At 43.8% G+C, this 19351-nt stretch overlaps 2 protein-coding genes across 6 annotated transcripts in view; both read left to right on the top strand.

The window, feature by feature from the left end:
• LOC137169097 (inverted formin-2-like) overlaps positions 1–12091 on the top strand; it is a 35882-nt gene extending 23791 nt beyond the window's left edge. For 3 of the 5 annotated variants that reach the window (XM_067572071.1, XM_067572073.1, XM_067572072.1), the window contains exons 22-25: positions 8674–9036; positions 9876–10238; positions 11232–11312; positions 11395–12091. In XM_067572071.1, the coding sequence (XP_067428172.1) occupies positions 8674–9036; positions 9876–10238; positions 11232–11311 (806 nt within the window). In that variant the 3' untranslated portion in view covers position 11312; positions 11395–12091. The remainder of the gene's footprint in view (positions 1–8673; positions 9037–9875; positions 10239–11231; positions 11313–11394) is intronic. The other 2 variants (XM_067572076.1, XM_067572075.1) reach the window with 2 other exon arrangements.
• Positions 12092–14058: 1967 nt separating this feature from the next.
• The window catches only part of cep170bb (centrosomal protein 170Bb), a 29811-nt gene continuing 24518 nt past the window's right edge, over positions 14059–19351 (top strand). The window contains exons 1-4 of the mRNA XM_067572767.1: positions 14059–14300; positions 16981–17118; positions 17984–18073; positions 18391–18469. Coding sequence (XP_067428868.1) covers positions 17014–17118; positions 17984–18073; positions 18391–18469 — 274 coding nt within the window. The 5' untranslated portion in view covers positions 14059–14300; positions 16981–17013. The remainder of the gene's footprint in view (positions 14301–16980; positions 17119–17983; positions 18074–18390; positions 18470–19351) is intronic.

The raw sequence follows: 19351 nt of genomic DNA, 5'->3' as shown, positions 1-19351 counted from the left end.
AGAGGAGTACGAACCACCTCCTCTTTAAACAGCTGTGATTTACTGTCAGAAGGTGACGGAAGCCGGTGTCCCTCCTCCCTCCTCCTCTTCCTCCTCCTCCTCCTCCTCCTCCTCCTCCCTCTCCTCCCTCCAGGTGTCCAGCAGTCCGTCCTCCGTCCAGCTGCTGTCCATCCTGCAGGCGTTGCTGCTGGTGGATCCGGACCGGGCGGAGGTCTGGTCGGCTCTGGAGCTGCTGGCTGACAGAGCGACTCTGTTGTCTCAGGACCGTACGTCACGTTCCTCTAACGTCTGATAACCGCATCGCTGCTGCTGAGACGCAAACACCAAAACTCAACTTCTGCTTTCTCGTCGTTCCGTAGCTGCGGTCGATTCTGCCGACCGTCTGCTGGAGAGGCTCCTCCCCCACAAGTCCATCTCAGCCAATCACAGGATCCGAACCATCGACAGGGCGGTACAGACTCGACTACCGGACAGTCCTCATGGCCAATCAGAGGCAGCGTCTTCTCAAGCTCCTCCCCTCCTCCTCCTCCTCCTCCTCCCTTACCTGGTATGGGAGCTCCTCCTCCTCCTCCTCCCTTACCTGGTATGGGAGCTCCTCCTCCTCCTCCTCCTTTACCTGGTACAGGAGCTCCTCCTCCTCCTAATCCTCCTCCTCCTCCTCCCTTACCTGGTATGGGAGCTCCTCCTCCTCCTCCTCCCTTACCTGGTATGGGAGCTCCTCCTCCTCCTCCTCCTTTACCTGGTACAGGAGCTCCTCCTCCTCCTAATCCTCCTCCTCCTCCTCCTTTACCTGGTATGGGAGCTCCTCCTCCTCCTCCCCCTCCTCCAGGTGACATCATCGTAGCTCAGACGGTTCAGGGTCTGGGCAGGTCGTATTACAGCCCTGCCCCCCTGGTAAGCCCCGCCCCCTGTCCCAGCCTCCGTATGAAGAAGTTGAACTGGCAGAAACTCCCGTCCAGAGTGGTGACAGGTGAGTGTCGACTGATGTTCAAACGTTTCATCTCAGAAACGTCTTAAACTCACATTTCAAACCTTTCAAGTGTCCAAACCCTCCGATGTTCATACGCGACTCTCCAACTGCATCAGCTTATAACAGGAAGTGACATCACTTCCTTTCAGGACTTCCACTTCAACTTTCATCTTTAGCTTTTATGGAAAATCTGTATGAAAGTGTTTTTGGAGACATTTCTGGTGTCTGTCACAAATTCACACCACTCATCACAATCAATCATAATCAATATAATGATCTGCTGTCAGCTGACAAAACTGATGTCTCATATCACAGATATAAATATCATTTAACACAGAATGTCCATCGAACTCTTTCACACTGAAACATACGTCTTCTTTACCGAATCTGCACAACGAGCTCTTTAAAAGCTCCTGAAGTTGATCTGCTCTGAACTTATTAACGGCGTCTGTATTGATCGATCAGCACTGCGGTGTAGCAGTTTCACTGCAGGCAGATTAAATGATTGAATCAATGAATACAAACACTGGATTTCTTCCTGCGGCGTCGACATGAAACTTTTATTCAGTGAACGTCTGCTGTTCAGAAGATCATTTATCATCTACAAAGTCCAGTTTGTTGTGTTTCACATCACGACCTCGTTCTCCAACAAACACTCCAAACTGATCAGTCAGAACATTTGAAACTATTTGGATAAAAGTAAAAACAATTCAAACAGTGTCTTGTTTAAGGTTCTCAGATGTGAATATTTTAACATCACAGTAAACTGGATATTTGTGGTTTTGGACCTTTGATTGTTGTTGTTATTAGTCTTCATGATGAGGGAACATGTGACCCAGAGCAGCGGTGTGACGGGTTTAATAGTTCCTGGACAACAACGGAGGAATCAGATATATCACAGTACCTGTTAGTAGATCAGTTCATTGTTGGATCCAAACATGAAGACAAAGATATAAAATCAGCAGAATGATCCTTTAAATTTACACTTCAGCTTCATTTGGTGCTCATGTTTCATATGTTTAATAAATCTTTCCACAAAGTTACTCATCATAGTCTTTGTCACAATGTTGAGGTGAAAAGAGTGATTGGCCAACGAGACTGCGTCCAATCAGACGTCCAGTCAGACGTCCAATCAGACGTCCAATCTCTGTCTGTTTAATCTGCCAACTGATCAATAAAAGTGTATAAATCTAAAGGTTTGTGTCTCTGCAGCCCAGCAGTCCATGTGGACGTCTGCGTCTTCAGACTCGATGGAACCAGATTACTGCAGCATCGAGCAGCTCTTCAGTCTTCCTCCAACTGAGACCAAGACCAGAACCAGAACCAAGACAGAACCCAAAGAGGTCAGCTGTGAACCCTCAGCAGACACAGGAAGTAACATGAACATTTCCTGTTTCACATTAAAAGCCTTCCAGAGGCTCACAAGGCATAATCCCATTCATTCTAAGCTTTTAATGTGAAACATCGGCAGGAAGTTCTGAGTTTAACTGATGAACATGAATCCAGTAAAACATCAGTTTGTTTTTCTGCAGATTTCCTTCATCGATGCGAAGAAAAGCCTCAACCTCAACATCTTCCTCAAGCAGTTCAAATGGTGACGTCAGCCAATAGAAACAGGCCTCTGCAGTGACATCACACTCAGTGACACAGTTCACCTGTCTCACCTGTCTCACCTGTGTCCTGTCTGTCTCTCCTGCAGTTCTCATGAGGACTTTGTGTCTCTGATCCGGAGAGGAGACAGATCCAAGTTCGATGTGGAAGTCCTGAAACAGCTGATCAAACTGCTGCCGGAGAAACACGAGGTCAGAGGTCACGGTCCATCCTTCTCCTGTCCAACACCTGTCTCACCTGTCTCACCTGTCTCACCTGTCTCACCTGTCCTTCACCTGTCTCACCTGTCCAACTCCTGTCTCACCTGTCTCACCTGTCTCACCTGCTCTTGTCCATCTACCTGTCCTTCCTCAGGTAGAGAACCTGAAATCCCACCGGGCAGACAGGGACAAGATGGCGTCAGTGGACCAGTTCTACCTGCTGCTGCTGGATGTTCCCAGGTAGGAGCACAGTGCCACCTGCTGCTCAGATCAACCAGCAGATAACAGACTGATGCTTTAATGACAGACTGATCACATGACCTGTGCTGTGTCTGATCACATGACCCGTGTTGTGTCTGATCACATGACCTGTGTTGTGTCTGATCACATGACCTGTGTTGTGTCTGATCACATGACCTGTGTTGTGTCTGATCACATGACATGTGTTGTGTCCAGTTACTCTCTGAGGGTCGAGTGCATGTTGCTGTGTGAGGAAAGCAGCTGTTTGTTGGAGACTCTGAGACCCAAAGTTGATCTGCTGGACCGAGCCTGCCAGAGTCTGTATACACACAATACACACACTAATACACACACTAATACACACACTAATACACACATTAATACACACACTAATACACACTAATATACACACTAATACACACAACACACACTAATATACACACTAATACACACAACACACACTAATATACACTATACACACAATATACACTAATACACACAACACACACTAATACACACACTAATACACACTAATACACACTAATACACACTATACACACTGTAATTGTTATTAATCAGAATATATGAAGTAAAAACGTTCATATTTAATCTGCAGCATATTCAAATATTTCTGTGTATTAAACATACAGAGTTCAAATATATAAACATATAATCATTTGTTATATTGATAAGTAATTGTTAACAGTTAGTTTCTGTTCATGTCTGATCCGTCCTGTCGTCTCATGTCGTCTCGTGTCGTCTCGTGTCGTGTGTCCAGGTGTGAGGGAGAGCTCTCGGCTGCCGAGCTTCTGTAAACTCATCCTGGATGTTGGAAACTTCCTCAACTATGTGAGAATCTGAATATTAACACAGTTAATGTAGACAGAAAAGTCATAAAGCATGTGACTGTACCTGTAACAACACAACACCTGTAAAACACCTGTACATTAACAACAACTGTCATTTCTGCTGCTGGAAACATCTGGAATAGAAATCGAACAGATTGAGATTAGATATAAACTTCGTACAAAAAGTAAGGAAATTTGTTTTTGGTAGATTATTTCTTTGTTGTAACAACGTTTCTTGGCAATAAATCTTATACTGTTGGAAAGCCTGTTTATTTCCCTTTTAAATGGAGCCACATTTGTAAAGAACATGCATTTGTGGGATGAGCAGCAGAGCTGAGTATATGGGTTGCGCCTGTGAAAAATTTGCCAAATCTTCTCTGCCAATGCCAAACAGCTTATTCTGCTGTTGCTATTGACTCTTGTTTTGAGCTTCTGGTACCCCCAGGTACCTGTGAGCATGGGCCCTGCTACAGTGGTCAGTAGGTGGCTGATCTGGATAGGACCTGTGCAATAGGGCAACTTCAAGCTGGTGTTCTGCAAAACCAAGTCGCAGCATTATTTGGAGTGAGCCCTAGCACCATCTCCAAAGTGAAGGCCAAGTTCTTTATAACGGGAGATTTCAGATACAGGCCATGAAGTGGGCGTCCCAAGAAGATGACACACCAAGAAGACCATTTCCTCACCCTGTCAGCACTGAGGTACCGTAGGCTGTCTTCCACAGATTTGCAGTCAAGGTTTGCAGGACAATATGGCCGACGGCTCTCTGCCCAGACAATCTGGAACAGACTGCACGCAGCCAATCTCCAGTCTCATAGGCTGCCATGACTGCACTGGTGTTGGCAACACGTGCACTGGTAGCTGAACATGCAGAGGAACGTTATGTTCAGCGATGAGTCCAGATTCTGCCTACAGCAGTTGGATCGTAGGGTCAAAGTGTGGAGAAGATGTGGAGAACGCTATACTGTTTTTCCCTCACTGGAAAAACAAGGCTTGTCATCATTGGAGGTAATCTCAATGCAGAGAGATATGGAGATGAGATTCTGCAACCAGTGGCAATCCCATATCTCCACAGTCTGGGACCGAACTCTATCCTCCAAGATGACAACGCTCGCCCCCACAGGGCGGGTTTATCAGAGACCACCTCCAGAGTGGAGAGGATGGAACGGCCTGCCAGCAGTCCTGACCTCAACCCCATTGAGCACTTGTGGGATCAGCTTGGGCGTGCTGTTTGTGCCAGAGTGACCAACACAACCACGTTGGCTGACTTGTGACAAATGCTGGTTGAAGAATGGGACGCCATCCCACAGCAGAGTGTGACCAAGCTGGTGACCAGCATGAGGAGGAGGTGCCAGGCTGTTGTGGCTGTGTATGGTTCTTCCACACGCTACTGAGGCTCCTGTTTGCTACATGAATAAATTGTTAAATTGCCAATATGTCTTGTTTCTTCAAACTTCAATCATCCAATCCACCAAACACCAAACAAGAGTCAATGGCAGAATAAGCTGTTTGGCATCGGCAGAGAAGATTTGGCAAATTTTTCATGGGCGCAACCCACATACTCAGCTCTGCTGCTCATCCCACAAATGCATGTTCCTTACAAATGTGGCACCATTTAAAAGGGAAATAAACAGACTTTCCAACAGTATAAGATTTATTGCCAAGAAGCTTCGTTACAACAAAGAAATAATCTACCAAACACACATTTCCTCACTTTTTGTGCTCCGTTTATATATATATAGATATAGATAGATATAATTTGGAGGTTGATCTTGTTTATTGATCATTTTAATAATTAGACAGAATCATATGAACATGTGTTTGGTTTATTAATGGAGCTGGTATCTGCAGGTTCTTATATTGATTGGTTTATTGATCAGTGACTCTCGTGGTTTTGTGACATCTGGCAGTTTAATTACATGTTTGACTGTTTTAAAAGAAAGATTTCAACACGTTTGTCAGGTGTTTATTTACCTGTCGGTTGTCTAGACAGCGTGATGTCATCAGTTGTCACGTTGTGTTTCAGGGGACTCACACAGGGAACGCTGAGGGTTTTAAGATCAGTACTCTGCTCAAACTGACAGAAACAAAAGCCAACAAGTCCAGAATCACCCTGCTGCACCACATCCTGGAGGTAACGTAGCACTGCTCATACTGCTGCTGCTGCTGCTCATACTGCTGCTGCTGCTGCTCATACTGCTGCTGCTGCTGCTGCTGCTCATACTGCTGCTGCTGCTGCTGCTGCTGCTGCTGCTGCTGCTGCTGCTGCTCATACTGCTGCTGCTGCTGCTCATACTGCTGCTGCTGCTCATACTGCTGCTGCTGCTGCTGCTGCTCATACTGCTGCTGCTGCTGCTGCTGCTCATACTGCTGCTGCTGCTGCTGCTGCTGCTGCTGCTGCTGCTGCTGCTGCTGCTCATACTGCTGCTGCTGCTGCTGCTGCTGCTCATACTGCTGCTGCTGCTGCTGCTGCTGCTGTTGCTGCTGCTCATACTGCTGCTGCTGCTGCTGCTGCTGCTGTTGCTGCTGCTCATACTGCTGCTGCTGCTGCTGCTGCTTCATTAGCACGTTACCTATGAAACGATGACACCTTATTAATGACCCTTTACACTCCTGAACATCTTGAAACTTTCCTTTTTTAACGTGATCTGTCTCATCAGAAACATGTTGTTCCAGCTCTTTACAGCTGTTGTTTGTGTGATTGACAGGAGGCGGAGCAGAACCACCCCGACCTGCTGAACCTGCCGGATGATCTGGAGATCTGTGAAAAGGCTGCTGGGTAAAAACTCTGTATGTTTAGTTTTCATGAATCAGACAGAGTGAGGAGTCTGTCCCGGAGAACATCTGTGACTGTTTGTCTGCAGGGTGAACGCGGAGTCGATTCAGTCTGAAGTCAAAAGTCTGAACAAACAGCTGAAGAACTCTGAGAAGAAACTTTCATGTGCAGCCGACGACCTGAAGGAGCAGTACCTGTCTGCCATCCAGGTGCTGCAGCTCTGCCTCCAACACTCATCTGTGTTAAATCTGTTAAATATCTGAGAAATAGGACCATGATAATAACAGAGTGTTCAGATGTCGGTTAACGATGCCGTCTTCTTCTTCTGTGGTGTCTTTCAGAACAGCCTGGCGTCCTGTGAGCAGCTGCAGCAGCTGTTGTCGTCGGTGGACGACAGGAGGACGGAGCTGTCGGCGTATCTGTGTGAGGACAGTGGCAGTTTCTCCCTCGATGAACTCTTCAGCACCATCAAGACCTTCAGAGGACTTTTCCTCAAAGCCATCAAGGTCAGCAGCCAATCAAACAGCAGCATTAGTCTCTTAAAGCGACAGTCAGGAAATGAAATGAACATTAAAGCTGCTGACATACTGACCATTAGAAGATCCTTCATAACATGACCTTACAGTGGAAGTGATGGAGAGTCTGTGTGCTTGTAGATGACAGAAAATATTAAGTTAAACATTTCTTTTAAAAGCTGCTTTATCGTCTACAGACATTAATATGATTAATATGATTAATATGATGCTGCGTTAACGCTCCTCATCAGACACTTTCAGCTTGTTTTCTCAGCTCGTCTTCTTCATGACGTGTAAACAAAGTTATATTACAATAAATAAAACAGGCTCAGTGTGTTTAAGATCTAGATTTAGAAATAATGATGTGATCAGAGTATTGATGATGATGATGATTTCCTGATCAGGACAATGAGAGCAGGAGGCAGCAGGAGAAGAGGAGGAAGCAGCGGGAGGAGGAGAAGAAACACAAAGGAGACACCAAGACTGGTGAGTCAAACTCTGTCATTCCGCCTTAAATCATGTTAGCTTAGCTTAGCATAAATACTGGAAACAAAGGGAAACAGCTAGCCAGCATCTACCTGCCAGCGGCTCTGACGAACACGTTACATCATATCTGTAAACAAGTTTCTAATGAATTCATCGTGTGTTTTACTGTCAGTTCAGACTAGATATCAATCATATCCTCACGTCTTCTGTTCTGTGGTTTTATTACATTACAGACAATCATCTGGAGGTTTGGTGTTATTTCTGTATTTTTCTGAAGATATAAATATTTAAAAACACAAATAAATAGTTTCATGTTTAGAAACAGCCGACCATCTCTAACTCTAACTCGTCTCTACCAAACAAACAGGACAAAGTCTGTTTGTGACTAAAAACTACATCAGCAGCTGTTTGAGGAAATTAATCTTTTTTAATCATAAAAACTATTCTGAGCTGTTTTTAGAGATTTACGTCTTCAGCAGGACCTCAGTTAACCTGCCTGTAGTTTAAACATCAAACTGTGGATTCGTTTTTAAATATTTACAGCAGGAACCGATGAGAGAACTGAGACGGACGTGTTGCTGTTAATAAAGATTATCCTCATATCTGTTAATCTGCATTATTTTCTCTATTAATCGTTTTGTTCTATAAAACATGAAGAATTTCCTGTGTTGATGTTTATTCAACTTATTATGATGTAAAAACAGGAAAAGCAGCAAATCCTCAAATCTGAGAACCTGAAACCGTCACATTTACAGCAAACGATTAATCAATAAAAATAGTTGCCAATTAATTTTCTGTTGATTAATTAGTTGACTAATCGTTGCAGCTCTAGTCTGCACGAGATTTGATGACAATGAGAACGATGTCTCTGTCGGTCCTGCAGTCAGGACGAATGTTTCCACTCAGGACGAAGGCTGCATCATCGACAACCTGCTGGCGGAGATCAGGAAGGGCTACAACCTGAAGAAGACCAGACCCCGAGCTGAGAGAGGCAGCCTGCCCCCTGCTGGCGGGACGCGGGACGGCAGAGTCCAGGACGGGGACGGCAGAGTCCAGGACGGGGACGGCAGAGTCCACCATGAGGACGGCAGAGTCCAGGACGGGGACGGCAGAGTCCAGGACGGGGACGGCAGAGGTCACGGCGAGGACGGCAGAGTCCAGGATGGGGACGGCAGAGTCCACCATGAGGACGGCAGAGTCCAGGACGGGGACGGCAGAGTCCACCATGAGGACGGCAGAGTCCAGGACGGGGACGGCAGAGGTCACGGCGAGGACGGCAGAGTCCAGGACGGGGACGGCAGAGTCCAGGACAGGGACGGCAGAGTCCACCATGAGGACGGCAGAGTCCAGGACGGGGACGGCAGAGGTCACGGCGAGGACGGCAGAGGTCACGGTGAGGACTGTGGTGGAATCCAGTCTTTGTGTCTCTGAGTCTGTTGTTTTGTGTGTTTGTTTGTTTTTTGAGAATATTTAAATATAATTTTTCATCGTCATACAGGATGCTTCTTGTCCAGTTCAGAGCTTTCAGACTCGTGTTGATAAGTACATGTTGTCCCTTTTATATTTATATCTCACCAACCTACATTCCCGTAAACAATGAAGATATGTTGCTTTGACATCATTACATTTAGTCTGAGTATCTGGAATACTGCTGTCAAATTTGTGAATATTAACGGGTGTAACATACGTACGCTCGCTGCTAAACGTGCTGCTAACGCTACGCTCTCTGTCTGGACACGAGGTCAGAGTGTCCGTTCCTGATTTAAAGCTCTACTGTCCTCTGATGTCAGCAGAGTCCTGAAGCTCCGCCCCACACAGAGCGGCTCGCTGACCGCTGCGTTAATCACAGTTCATATTAAACGCATCACATGTCAAATTTCACCAAATTCAACACGACACTTCCTGTATTCCCCCGCCAAGCGTGGCGTTGATCAGATGAACACACACACACACACACACACACACACACACACACACACACACATACACACATACACACACATACACATACACATACAAATACACACACACACACACACACACACACACACATATACACACACATACACACACACACATACACACACACACACACACATATACACACACATACACACACATACACACACATACACACACATACACAAACACACACATACACACACACATCGTAACGGTTCTCAGTGTTTGATATGTTTCTTCTTCTTCTGTGTCTGACTGTGTCGTCGTCAGATCATCCCGGGAGGATGGAGAGGTCGTTGGCTGTGGACGAGCCTGATTCGTCTGTTTCCAGCCAATCAGAGCGGCCTGCGGACCCTCCAGAGACAGTCCAGACCCCCGCGGATCCACCGGCCGCTGACCAGAGCCAGACCACCGGAGACCAGGACCCTGAGGTGGACTTGTGTCCTCACTCAGAGACCAGAGACGGGGAGGAGGTCCAGCTCCAACCAGAGGATTTAAACCAGAACAGGAACGAGGAGTCCACGTTTGAGGAGATCACATCAGTAGAAGTGAGAGCAAGCAGACAGGCTGATGATCCTGGTCCTGTTCCTGGTCCTGGTCCTGGTCCAGACCAGTCCAGGATGAGTCCAGCAGGTACAGTATGAAGATCATGAATATCTGATGATGCAATATTGATTTTAGATCAGAATCAGTTTATTGATACGCAGCAAACAGACGCAACATAGAAGAACAACGAAAGTAATAATCAAATAAAATAAATAACTTGAAATAAAAATACTGACGATACAGTTAAAATATGAACGAAGTGAAGACGGATCTCTGCAGGATCTCACTGTGTGTTTCTGATTATTGACTTTTCTCCTAAACTGTGACACAAAGTAAAATAATGATTTTTGTTTTTTTAACTACCGTAGTAGTAACTAGTCGTATCGACTTCCTGTCTGCTGCCATGACGTCAGTTACTATGACATCAGTTACTATGACGTCAGTACTATGACGTCAGTTACCATGACGTCAGTTACTATGACGTTAGTACTATGACGTCAGTTACCATGACGTCAGTTACTATGACGTCAGTACTATGATGTCAGTACTATGATGTCAGTTACTATGATGTCAGTTACTATGACGTCAGTTACTAGTTACTGCAGCTCTCGCAAATATTGTGGAGATTTATTGAATTATGTTAATTGTTGTGATTTCCTGGAGGGAGAATCAGTGTCAAACAACACAGATGATCAATATTATTGATCCTGATGTTCACACTGAATGTTTCCTTCCAGCTGTTTGTTTGTTTATGTTGTTTAATAAGTTTAATAAGCTGAGATGCAACATCTTGTTTTCAAGGCATCTTCAGCCAGAAAACATGAAAGCTGACAAACATTTAAACAAAATACATAAAACATAATAATAATAATAATTATTATTAATTAAATAATCAAAACAACACAAAACGATCAACATAATAACATCACAGACAACAACAACAAACGGACATCAATCATGTGACTTATTAAACATCAGATGTGAGCAGCGATGAGGAGGCTGTGACCTTCCTCACATGAACACATGAATCTAACAGGAATGTGATTGGTGGATGCTGTGATGTAAACCGACCAATCAGAGCGTCTGTTTGCTCTGCAGGCGAAGACGTTCATGTCGGATGCAAACCGTCTAAAAGAAAGAAAGGATGCTCGTTGCACTGAGGTGAGACGACGACATTCACGCTCACATCGCGACCTTTGAACTCTGAGTGACGACTGTTTCCTGCTGATTTCTTCTTCTTCAGGTGAACGGAGGAGGAGGCTCGTTACCACGGCAACAGCAGCACTGACCCGGTGTGAAGAGGAACACAAAGGAGAGAAAACATCCAGAAGAAGAAGTTTGTTACTGAAACCAGAGAAGATATTCTGTATTCCAGGGATTGATTGATTGATTTATTGATTGATTGATTGATTGATTGATTGATTGATTGATTGATTGATTGAAAATTAGTTAAATCAGCAGTTTACCTGAGAGAGGAGATGCTGAATCTTAAAGTCTTAAAGGTGTCAAACATCTGTGCAGGTGTTGAACGTCTCATGAAGAGTTACTGGTTTCCATCCAACCTTCATACTGGTCAGTTTGAGGTGATACTGGTTGAACCTGCAGAGTCTCTTCACCTGTTTGTTATTATTTATGTTGAGTTGTGACTTATTATTCATCATCAGTTTATCATTTAACTTCTGCACATTAACACATTAAACGAAGCCGATCACAGATCAATAATCTGATCGATGTTTGTTTCTCTGCAGGATTTGTTAGATTTTAGAACATAAAGTTTTATTTAAAAAGGTTTAAAAACAAAAAAAAGTTTTGATCATTTTTAAACTTGTGACTGTCATGTTACCATAGCAACAGCATCACTACAAATATCCTCTAAATGTTTCTGAAAGTTATTGACGAGGAAGTTTTATATCTGATCAATAAATAAACTGAAGATCTCACTGATGTGTGTGTGTGTGTGTGTGTGTGTGTGTGTGTGTGTGTGTGTGTGTGTGTGTGTGTGTGTGTGTGAGTGTGTGTGAGTGAGTGTGTGTGAGTGCTCTCAATGACCACTTCCTGTGTAGTTGTGGTTAATTGGTGTGATGGCTGATTATTGATTATTGCTGCTGATCTTTATATTAATCATCTTGTTTATTAAATATTCCCATAAATCAATAAATGAGAAGAGATCAGACTGAATAAATGAATCTGATCAGTATTAATAATATTTAACTGTGGTTCAATAACTCATCACATCAATCATCACACGCTGCTGTGTGAGAGCCGAGGTGACGTCATACCAACCCGGAGCGTCCCCTCGTGAGGCCACGGGCCGTCGGATCACGTGACTCCACCAGCGGCGCTGAGATATTGATTATATGAATATTGATTATTATTATAATGATATTGATGATGATGTTTATGTGTGTGTGTGTGTGTGTGAGAGCGATCAGCTGAAGATCCGTCAAGTAGCGTCACTCACCCCGGAAACTAGCCTGCCTTCACAATAAGAGCACATATTTGATGACAGTCATGATGTGTGTTATATTAGGATGTGACGTCATGCTGTGTGTGTTACATGAGGATGTGACGTCATGCTGTGTGTGTTACATTAGGATGTGACGTCATGCTGTGTGTGTTACATTAGGATGTGATGTTTAAACAGTCAGTCAGGTTTTCCTGTTTAAATGAAGCTGCACAATAACAACATACAGCTGCTGAGTTTAAAGTGACTGTCTGCCACCCGGCGTCATCATATATAAATATATATGTGAAGCTCCTCACAATGCATGGAGGGTTTCATCCCAAGTCCAGCACCCTGAGACTGTACACTAAGTGGAACGAGGGAGGCCGAGGACTGGTGAGCATTAGAGCCACTGTCCAGGACTAAACAACCAACATCCAGGAATACATCAGGAAGATGGCCCCCAAAGATGAACTGCTCAGTGAATACCTCAGGCAGCAGAAACCCGATGATACAGAGGAGGAGGAGGAACCATCATGGAGGGACGAAGTGGCTGATATCAAGAAATCCTACCAGTGGCTGGAAAAGGTTGGACTGAAGGACAGCACAGAAGCACTGATCATGGCAGCACAAGAACAGGCACTCAGTACAAGATCAATAGAGGCGGGGATCTACCACACCAGACAGGACCCCAGGTGCAGGCTGTGCAAAGATGCTCCTGAGACAGTTCAGCACATAATAGCAGGGTGTAAGACGCAGGCAGGAACAGCGTACATGGAACGTCATAACCAAGTGGCTGGCATAGTGTACAGGAACATCTGCACTGAGTATGGGCTGGAGGTCCCAAGGTCACAATGGAAGACACCTCTTAAGGTGGTTGAGAATGACCAAGCCAAGATCCTGTGGGACTTCCAGATCCAGACTGACAAACTGGTGATGGCTAACCAACCACACATCATGTTGATCAACAAACAACAGGAGAAGGCAGCGGTGATAGACGTAGCGATCCCACACGACAGCAACATCAGGAAGAAGGAACACGAGAAGATCGAAAAATACCAAGAGGAGCTAGAAAAGATGTGGGGAGTGAAGGCAACAGTGGTGCCAGTGGTAATGGGAGCACTGGGGGCTGTGACCCACAAACTGGGAGAGTGGCTCCAGCAGATTCCGGGTACAACATCTGAGGTCTCTGTCCAGAAGAGCGCAGTCCTAGGAACAGCTAAGATACTGCACAGAACCCTCAAACTCCATGAATGTATGTATGTATGTATGTATACATACATACATACATACATACATATATATATGTATGTATGTATGTATGTATACATACATACATACATATATATATGTATGTATAGCAGAGGGTTATCATCTGATCAAAGGTTTATTGATCAGAGGTTTCAGGCTCTGGTTTTAGTCTCAGGTTTTTATTTTGAAGGCTGCAGGTTGCACTTCCTGTGTCGTCGTCGCTAACGCGGTGCGTCTTGACGCAGCGGGTGGCAGCTGGTGCGTCAGGAGGAGACAGAGATGCCATAACAGCATCCTCACCGACCGACAAGACCGACCGACCGTCTCATCCCTCCGCTCCGCTCCGCTCCGCGCCTCCGGGACGCCTCTCATGCTTTGTCCGCCTCGCAGCGCGTCAGTCCGGGGTTTAATCGGCGGAGAGCAGCGGCGGAGCGGCGGACGCATCTGGAGCGGAGGTAAGAGCTGCAGGAGGCGGGCAGGGCGTGGAGGAGGGGAGACCTGTCTGTCTGTCTGCCCGGTCCTGTCTGTCTGTCTGCCCGGTTCTGTCTGTCCGTCTGCCCCCTCCCACCCCCACCCGGCTTCATTCTCCGTTACCGGCTCCACTCCGCGGCTGCAGGCCGGAGCGGCTGCTGCTGTCCGGCCTGCAGCCGCGGATGAAGCGCTGAGGCCCGGCTGGATGTGACTGACGAGCCGCTTCCAGCATCCAGGCTGTGTGTGTGTGTGTGTGTGTGTGTGTGTGTGTGTGTGTGTGTGTGTGTGTGTGTGTGTGTGTGATCCCGGGTGTGGCTCGGTTCAGGTGAGCCGGTATGGTGATGATGATGTTGATGATGATGATGATGATATTGATGATGATGATAATATTGATGATGATGATGATGATGATGATGTCACGGATGTCACCGGTTGACCCGCTCCAAGGACACTTCCTGTCAGATTAGAGAGGCTGCAGTCACAACAGGTCACGTGATGTGACGTATGACAGGTTAATGTCTGTAAATCTGTATCTATAGTTTCATCTATAAGCGAGTTTACAGACAGCAGATCAATATAAACCAGCAGTCAGGTGTCTGTAATCATTCCTCCTGTTCATACTGGATATTAAAAGATCCTTCAAATGTGCTTTCAATGGAAGTGATGGAGGATAAAATCCACAGTGTGTCCACACAGTCATTTAAAGTCTGTGTGAAGCTTCTATTCAGCTTCAGCAGTCTGAGTTAGTCATATCAAGTGGATATCTGACACATTTACAGTCTTTTTAGCATCAAATTCCCTCTTTGTGTTTCCTCGGACAGTGTTTCCCTGTTGAGCTGCAGGTGGAAGTATAGTAACAAAAAGAGGGACTTTGGCACTAAAAAGACTGTAACGTTGAAAGATATCTACTTGATTTGACTCATTTGGACGCTGAAGCTTCATATTAGCTTCAGACTGTGGATTTTGTCCTCCATCACTTCCATTGTAAGGTCATTATGAAGGGATCTTCTAATGGTCAGTATGAACAGGAGGAATCATTACACTGACTGTTGGTTTAATGACTGACTGGAAATGATTAGATGATTAATTGATTGACAGATAATTACTTGTCCACAATTTTGATAAATCTGATTAATTGTTTAAGTCAATTTTAAAGCAAAAATGCTAAATCTTCTCCGGCAGCAGCTTCTCACATGTGAATATTTGATAGTTTCCAGTTTTCTGTGACAGTAAACTCAACATCTGAATATGTTCATCTGGGCTTCAGGGAATAATGATCAGCATTTTATACACTGATCAATCAACAGATTATTAAAGGAAATAATGATAATATTCCTGTGATGGAAGAATACCTGCCAGAGTTCAGACTGCTGCTCATTCATAACTAATTAGTGATTAATCAGATTATGTGGAGGAAACCTGCTGTCTGCCGGTCTGCTGTTTATTAACAGCTGACTTTAAATTAATTTTTAAAGCTGCATTTTTATTTATTTCTGACTTTGTCTCACAGGGTTCAAATGTTACTGTGAGTCAGAGTTACAACAAGCTGCAGCTCAAACTGTCAGTTTAATAAGAGTAGAGCAGATTATAACAAGCTTCAGTTTGGGTCAATAATAAACAATAATACAATACTAAACAAAAAACAATAATAATAATAATAACACATTGAGTCGCTGCTTTATCGACTCAAATTGATTTTTAGTGAGAAAACAAATCCAGTTTTTCTTGTTTGTAACTGGAGTTCAGTGTTTTAATGAATCCATCTTGTTTGTTCTCATCGACACATTTTTTATTTCCGTTGTCAGACATCAGAAATGTGAAATCTGATCATAAATAATTTGTTGACCAGCAGCTCAGAACTGCAACTGTTAATGAAGATATTCCTTTATATTATTCATTATATGAGAAAATATCTTCCTCAAACAGGAAAATGTGTTTATTTAATACAAGATGCTTTTCTTATAACAGTGGAAGCTTTTATTTTGTCTTTATAATGTGAATAATTAACTCATTATAACCTGAAACCTTTCCTGTTTTAACGAGAAAGTATTTTGTTAAATTGAGACACTGATAACATATATTTTCCTGCTGCAGATCAGATCATTATTTATTGATCACATCATCTGATAAAATGAACACAAACAGGTCGAAGTGAGATCGACTGTACTGATGTTTAAATGATCACAGAGACACAAACATCTGTAAACATCTGCAGCAGCTTCACTCCGCTGTAAAACATCTGAACTTTATTCTAAATGTTTCTGAACAGAAACTCTGAAACAGTTTCGGTCATGAAAGCAGAAACAGGCTGAACATGATCAGAGCGTGATTGTTACTGACTGTATGTTGTAAAGGACACGCTGGTGAATGTGATGTTCAGCAGGTTTTGTTGCTGATAATTAACTGTAATGAGAGAATCCAACAGCAGCGGCTCTGTTCTCTGTTTCAGAGCTGAAACACGATCAGCTGACTGAACCTCAGACACAAACTGCTCCTCTGCTGTTTGACTCTCATTATCTTCTAATATTATTCATCCAGACGTTCCTCTTTCTTTCCTCTTTTTAACAAACAAACAAACAGGACGTGGAGCTCGTTCATCCCTCTCTCTCTCTCTCTCTCTCTCTCTCTCTCTCTCTCTCTTCCTGTCTGGCCTCTGTTTCCCAGGATGCTCTGGGGTTTCCCAGCAGGCCTGTGAAGATGAGTGTGACATCATGGTTCCTGGTGAGCAGCTCCGGCACTCGGCATCGCCTCCCCAAAGAGATGATCTTTGTCGGCCGAGAGGACTGTGAGCTGATGCTGCAGGTGAGACGACTGATCGCCTGATTATTGATCTGTCTGTTTATGATTCTGATCACGTTATTGGTCATATGATACAGATGATTCAGCTCAGCATTAAAGTGACTGAAGCTGGTGATGCAGAGAAGCAGATAACGGTTAAATAAAACATTTATAAAGAAGTTGAAAGTTATATTTATATTCATTCTGATGTTCAAGCTGCTTCACAGAAAATACAGAAAGAGTTTCAGGGAACAATCAAACATTCAGAAATAAAATAAAATGTAGTGCAGATGGTTTTAAATGTTTTAACCCGTCAGCTGATCTGAATCTGGAGATAAACTTCGTCTTCAGGCTGAATCACAGAGTTCTTTTTGTTTCCAGCTTTCTTTAGTTGTTAAACTCAGTTTTAAGGGAACTTTTGTGATATTTCTGATTTGTAAACAAAATTCTTAATGATTAAAGTTGAAGTTTGGACCAAAGACAACATGAATAAAATATGATCAGAACTTTAGTCTTTATCCGTGTTTAGTTCCAGAAAGTTTAAAGACACAAAGCAGACTGTCGTCAGCGTATTAAGTGACAAATCACACAGCTGATACAAACTGAATAAAAGTGATCAATCAGATAGATCAGAAGCAGAAGTATGACAGTGTGTTCAGCCAGTCACTGAGCAGCTGTAACACGGTTCAACATAATAACTGTAAAGACATTGTGAAATAATGTTTTGGCATCTATAAATGATTGATAACAAACAAATAAACGGTAAAACGTGTTTCTGTGGGCTCGTTATTGTTGAATCGATGTTCTAAAAGTTTACTTGAGATGTGAATTTGTAGTTCAGTCTGTGTTTGTTCTGCTGACTGCTGGTCTGTAAACGTTCTTCTCTCAGTCTCGCAGCGTAGACAAACAACACGCCGTCATCAACTACAACCCGACTACTGATGAACACCTGGTGAAAGACCTGGGCAGCCTGAACGGGGTGAGACACCAAACTGCACAACCATAAACAAAAACATGTAAACAACACAACAACACAGGAAACAAACAAAGAAAAACCTGCTGTAGGATTTCAGCTTTACACATTTCATCTCAAGTTTTTAGTTTCTTTGACACAGAAAATCTTCCAGATGATTCAGCTGAAAGCAGAAAACATCAACAACTATGAAACAACAACAACAACATCCTGTTTAGTGTTTGTTGTGTCTCTGAGGCTCCACAGAGCACAAGATTCAAACAGCAGAAAAAATGTAAAATTAATTTTACTGAATGTGATTTTTGTGTTTTTGTCTCCTGCAGACGTTTGTGAACGATCTGAGGATTCCTGATCAGACCTACATCACCCTCAAACTGTCCGACATCATCCGCTTCGGATACGATATCCTTCAGTCAGCAGCATCATCGATGGCTGTTAGTGTGTCAGTGTGTTAGTGTGTGTTAGTGTGTGTTAGTGTGTGTTAGTGTGTTAGTGTGTGTGTGTGTGTGTTAGTGTGTTAGTGTGTTAGTGTGTGTTAGTGTGTGTTAGTGTGTGTTAGTGTGTTAGTGTGTGTGTGTGTGTTAGTGTGTCAGTGTGTGTTAGTGTGTTAGTGTGTGTTAGTGTGTTAGTGTGTTAGTGTGTGTCAGTGTGTGTTAATGTGTGTTAGTGTGTGTTAGTGTGATAGTGTGTGTTAGAGTGTGTTAGTGTGTGTTAGTGTGTTAGTGTGTGTTAGTGTGTGTTAGTGTGTCAGTGTGTGTTAGTGTGTCAGTGTGTGTTAGTGTGTGTTAGTGTGTTAGTGTGTGTTAGTGTGTGTTAGTGTGTGTTAGTGTGTTAGTGTGTGTTAGTGTGTTAGTGTGTTAGTGTGTGTTAGTGTGTTAGTGTGTGTTAGTGTGTGTTAGTGTGTGTTAGTGTGTGTTAGTGTGTTAGTGTGTGTTAGTGTGTGTTAGTGTGTTAGTGTGTGTTAGTGTGTGTTAGTGTGTTAGTGTGTGTTAGTGTGTGTTAGTGTGTTAGTGTGTGTTAGTGTGTCAGTGTGTGTTAGTGTGTGTTAATGTGTTAGTGTGTGTTAGTGTGTGTTAGTGTGTTAGTGTGTCAGTGTGTGTTAGTGTGTTAGTGTGTGTGTGTGTGTGTTAGTGTGTCAGTGTGTGTTAGTGTGTTAGTGTGTGTTAGTGTGATAGTGTGTTAGTGTGTCAGTGTGTGTTAGTGTGTGTTAGTGTGTGTTAGTGTGATAGTGTGTGTTAGAGTGTGTTAGTGTGTGTTAGTGTGTGTTAGTGTGTCAGTGTGTGT

Source organism: Thunnus thynnus, chromosome 18 (genome assembly GCF_963924715.1).
Source record: "Thunnus thynnus chromosome 18, fThuThy2.1, whole genome shotgun sequence".
NCBI lineage: Eukaryota > Metazoa > Chordata > Actinopteri > Scombriformes > Scombridae > Thunnus > Thunnus thynnus.
This window is presented reverse-complemented; position numbering and strand designations above follow the sequence as displayed.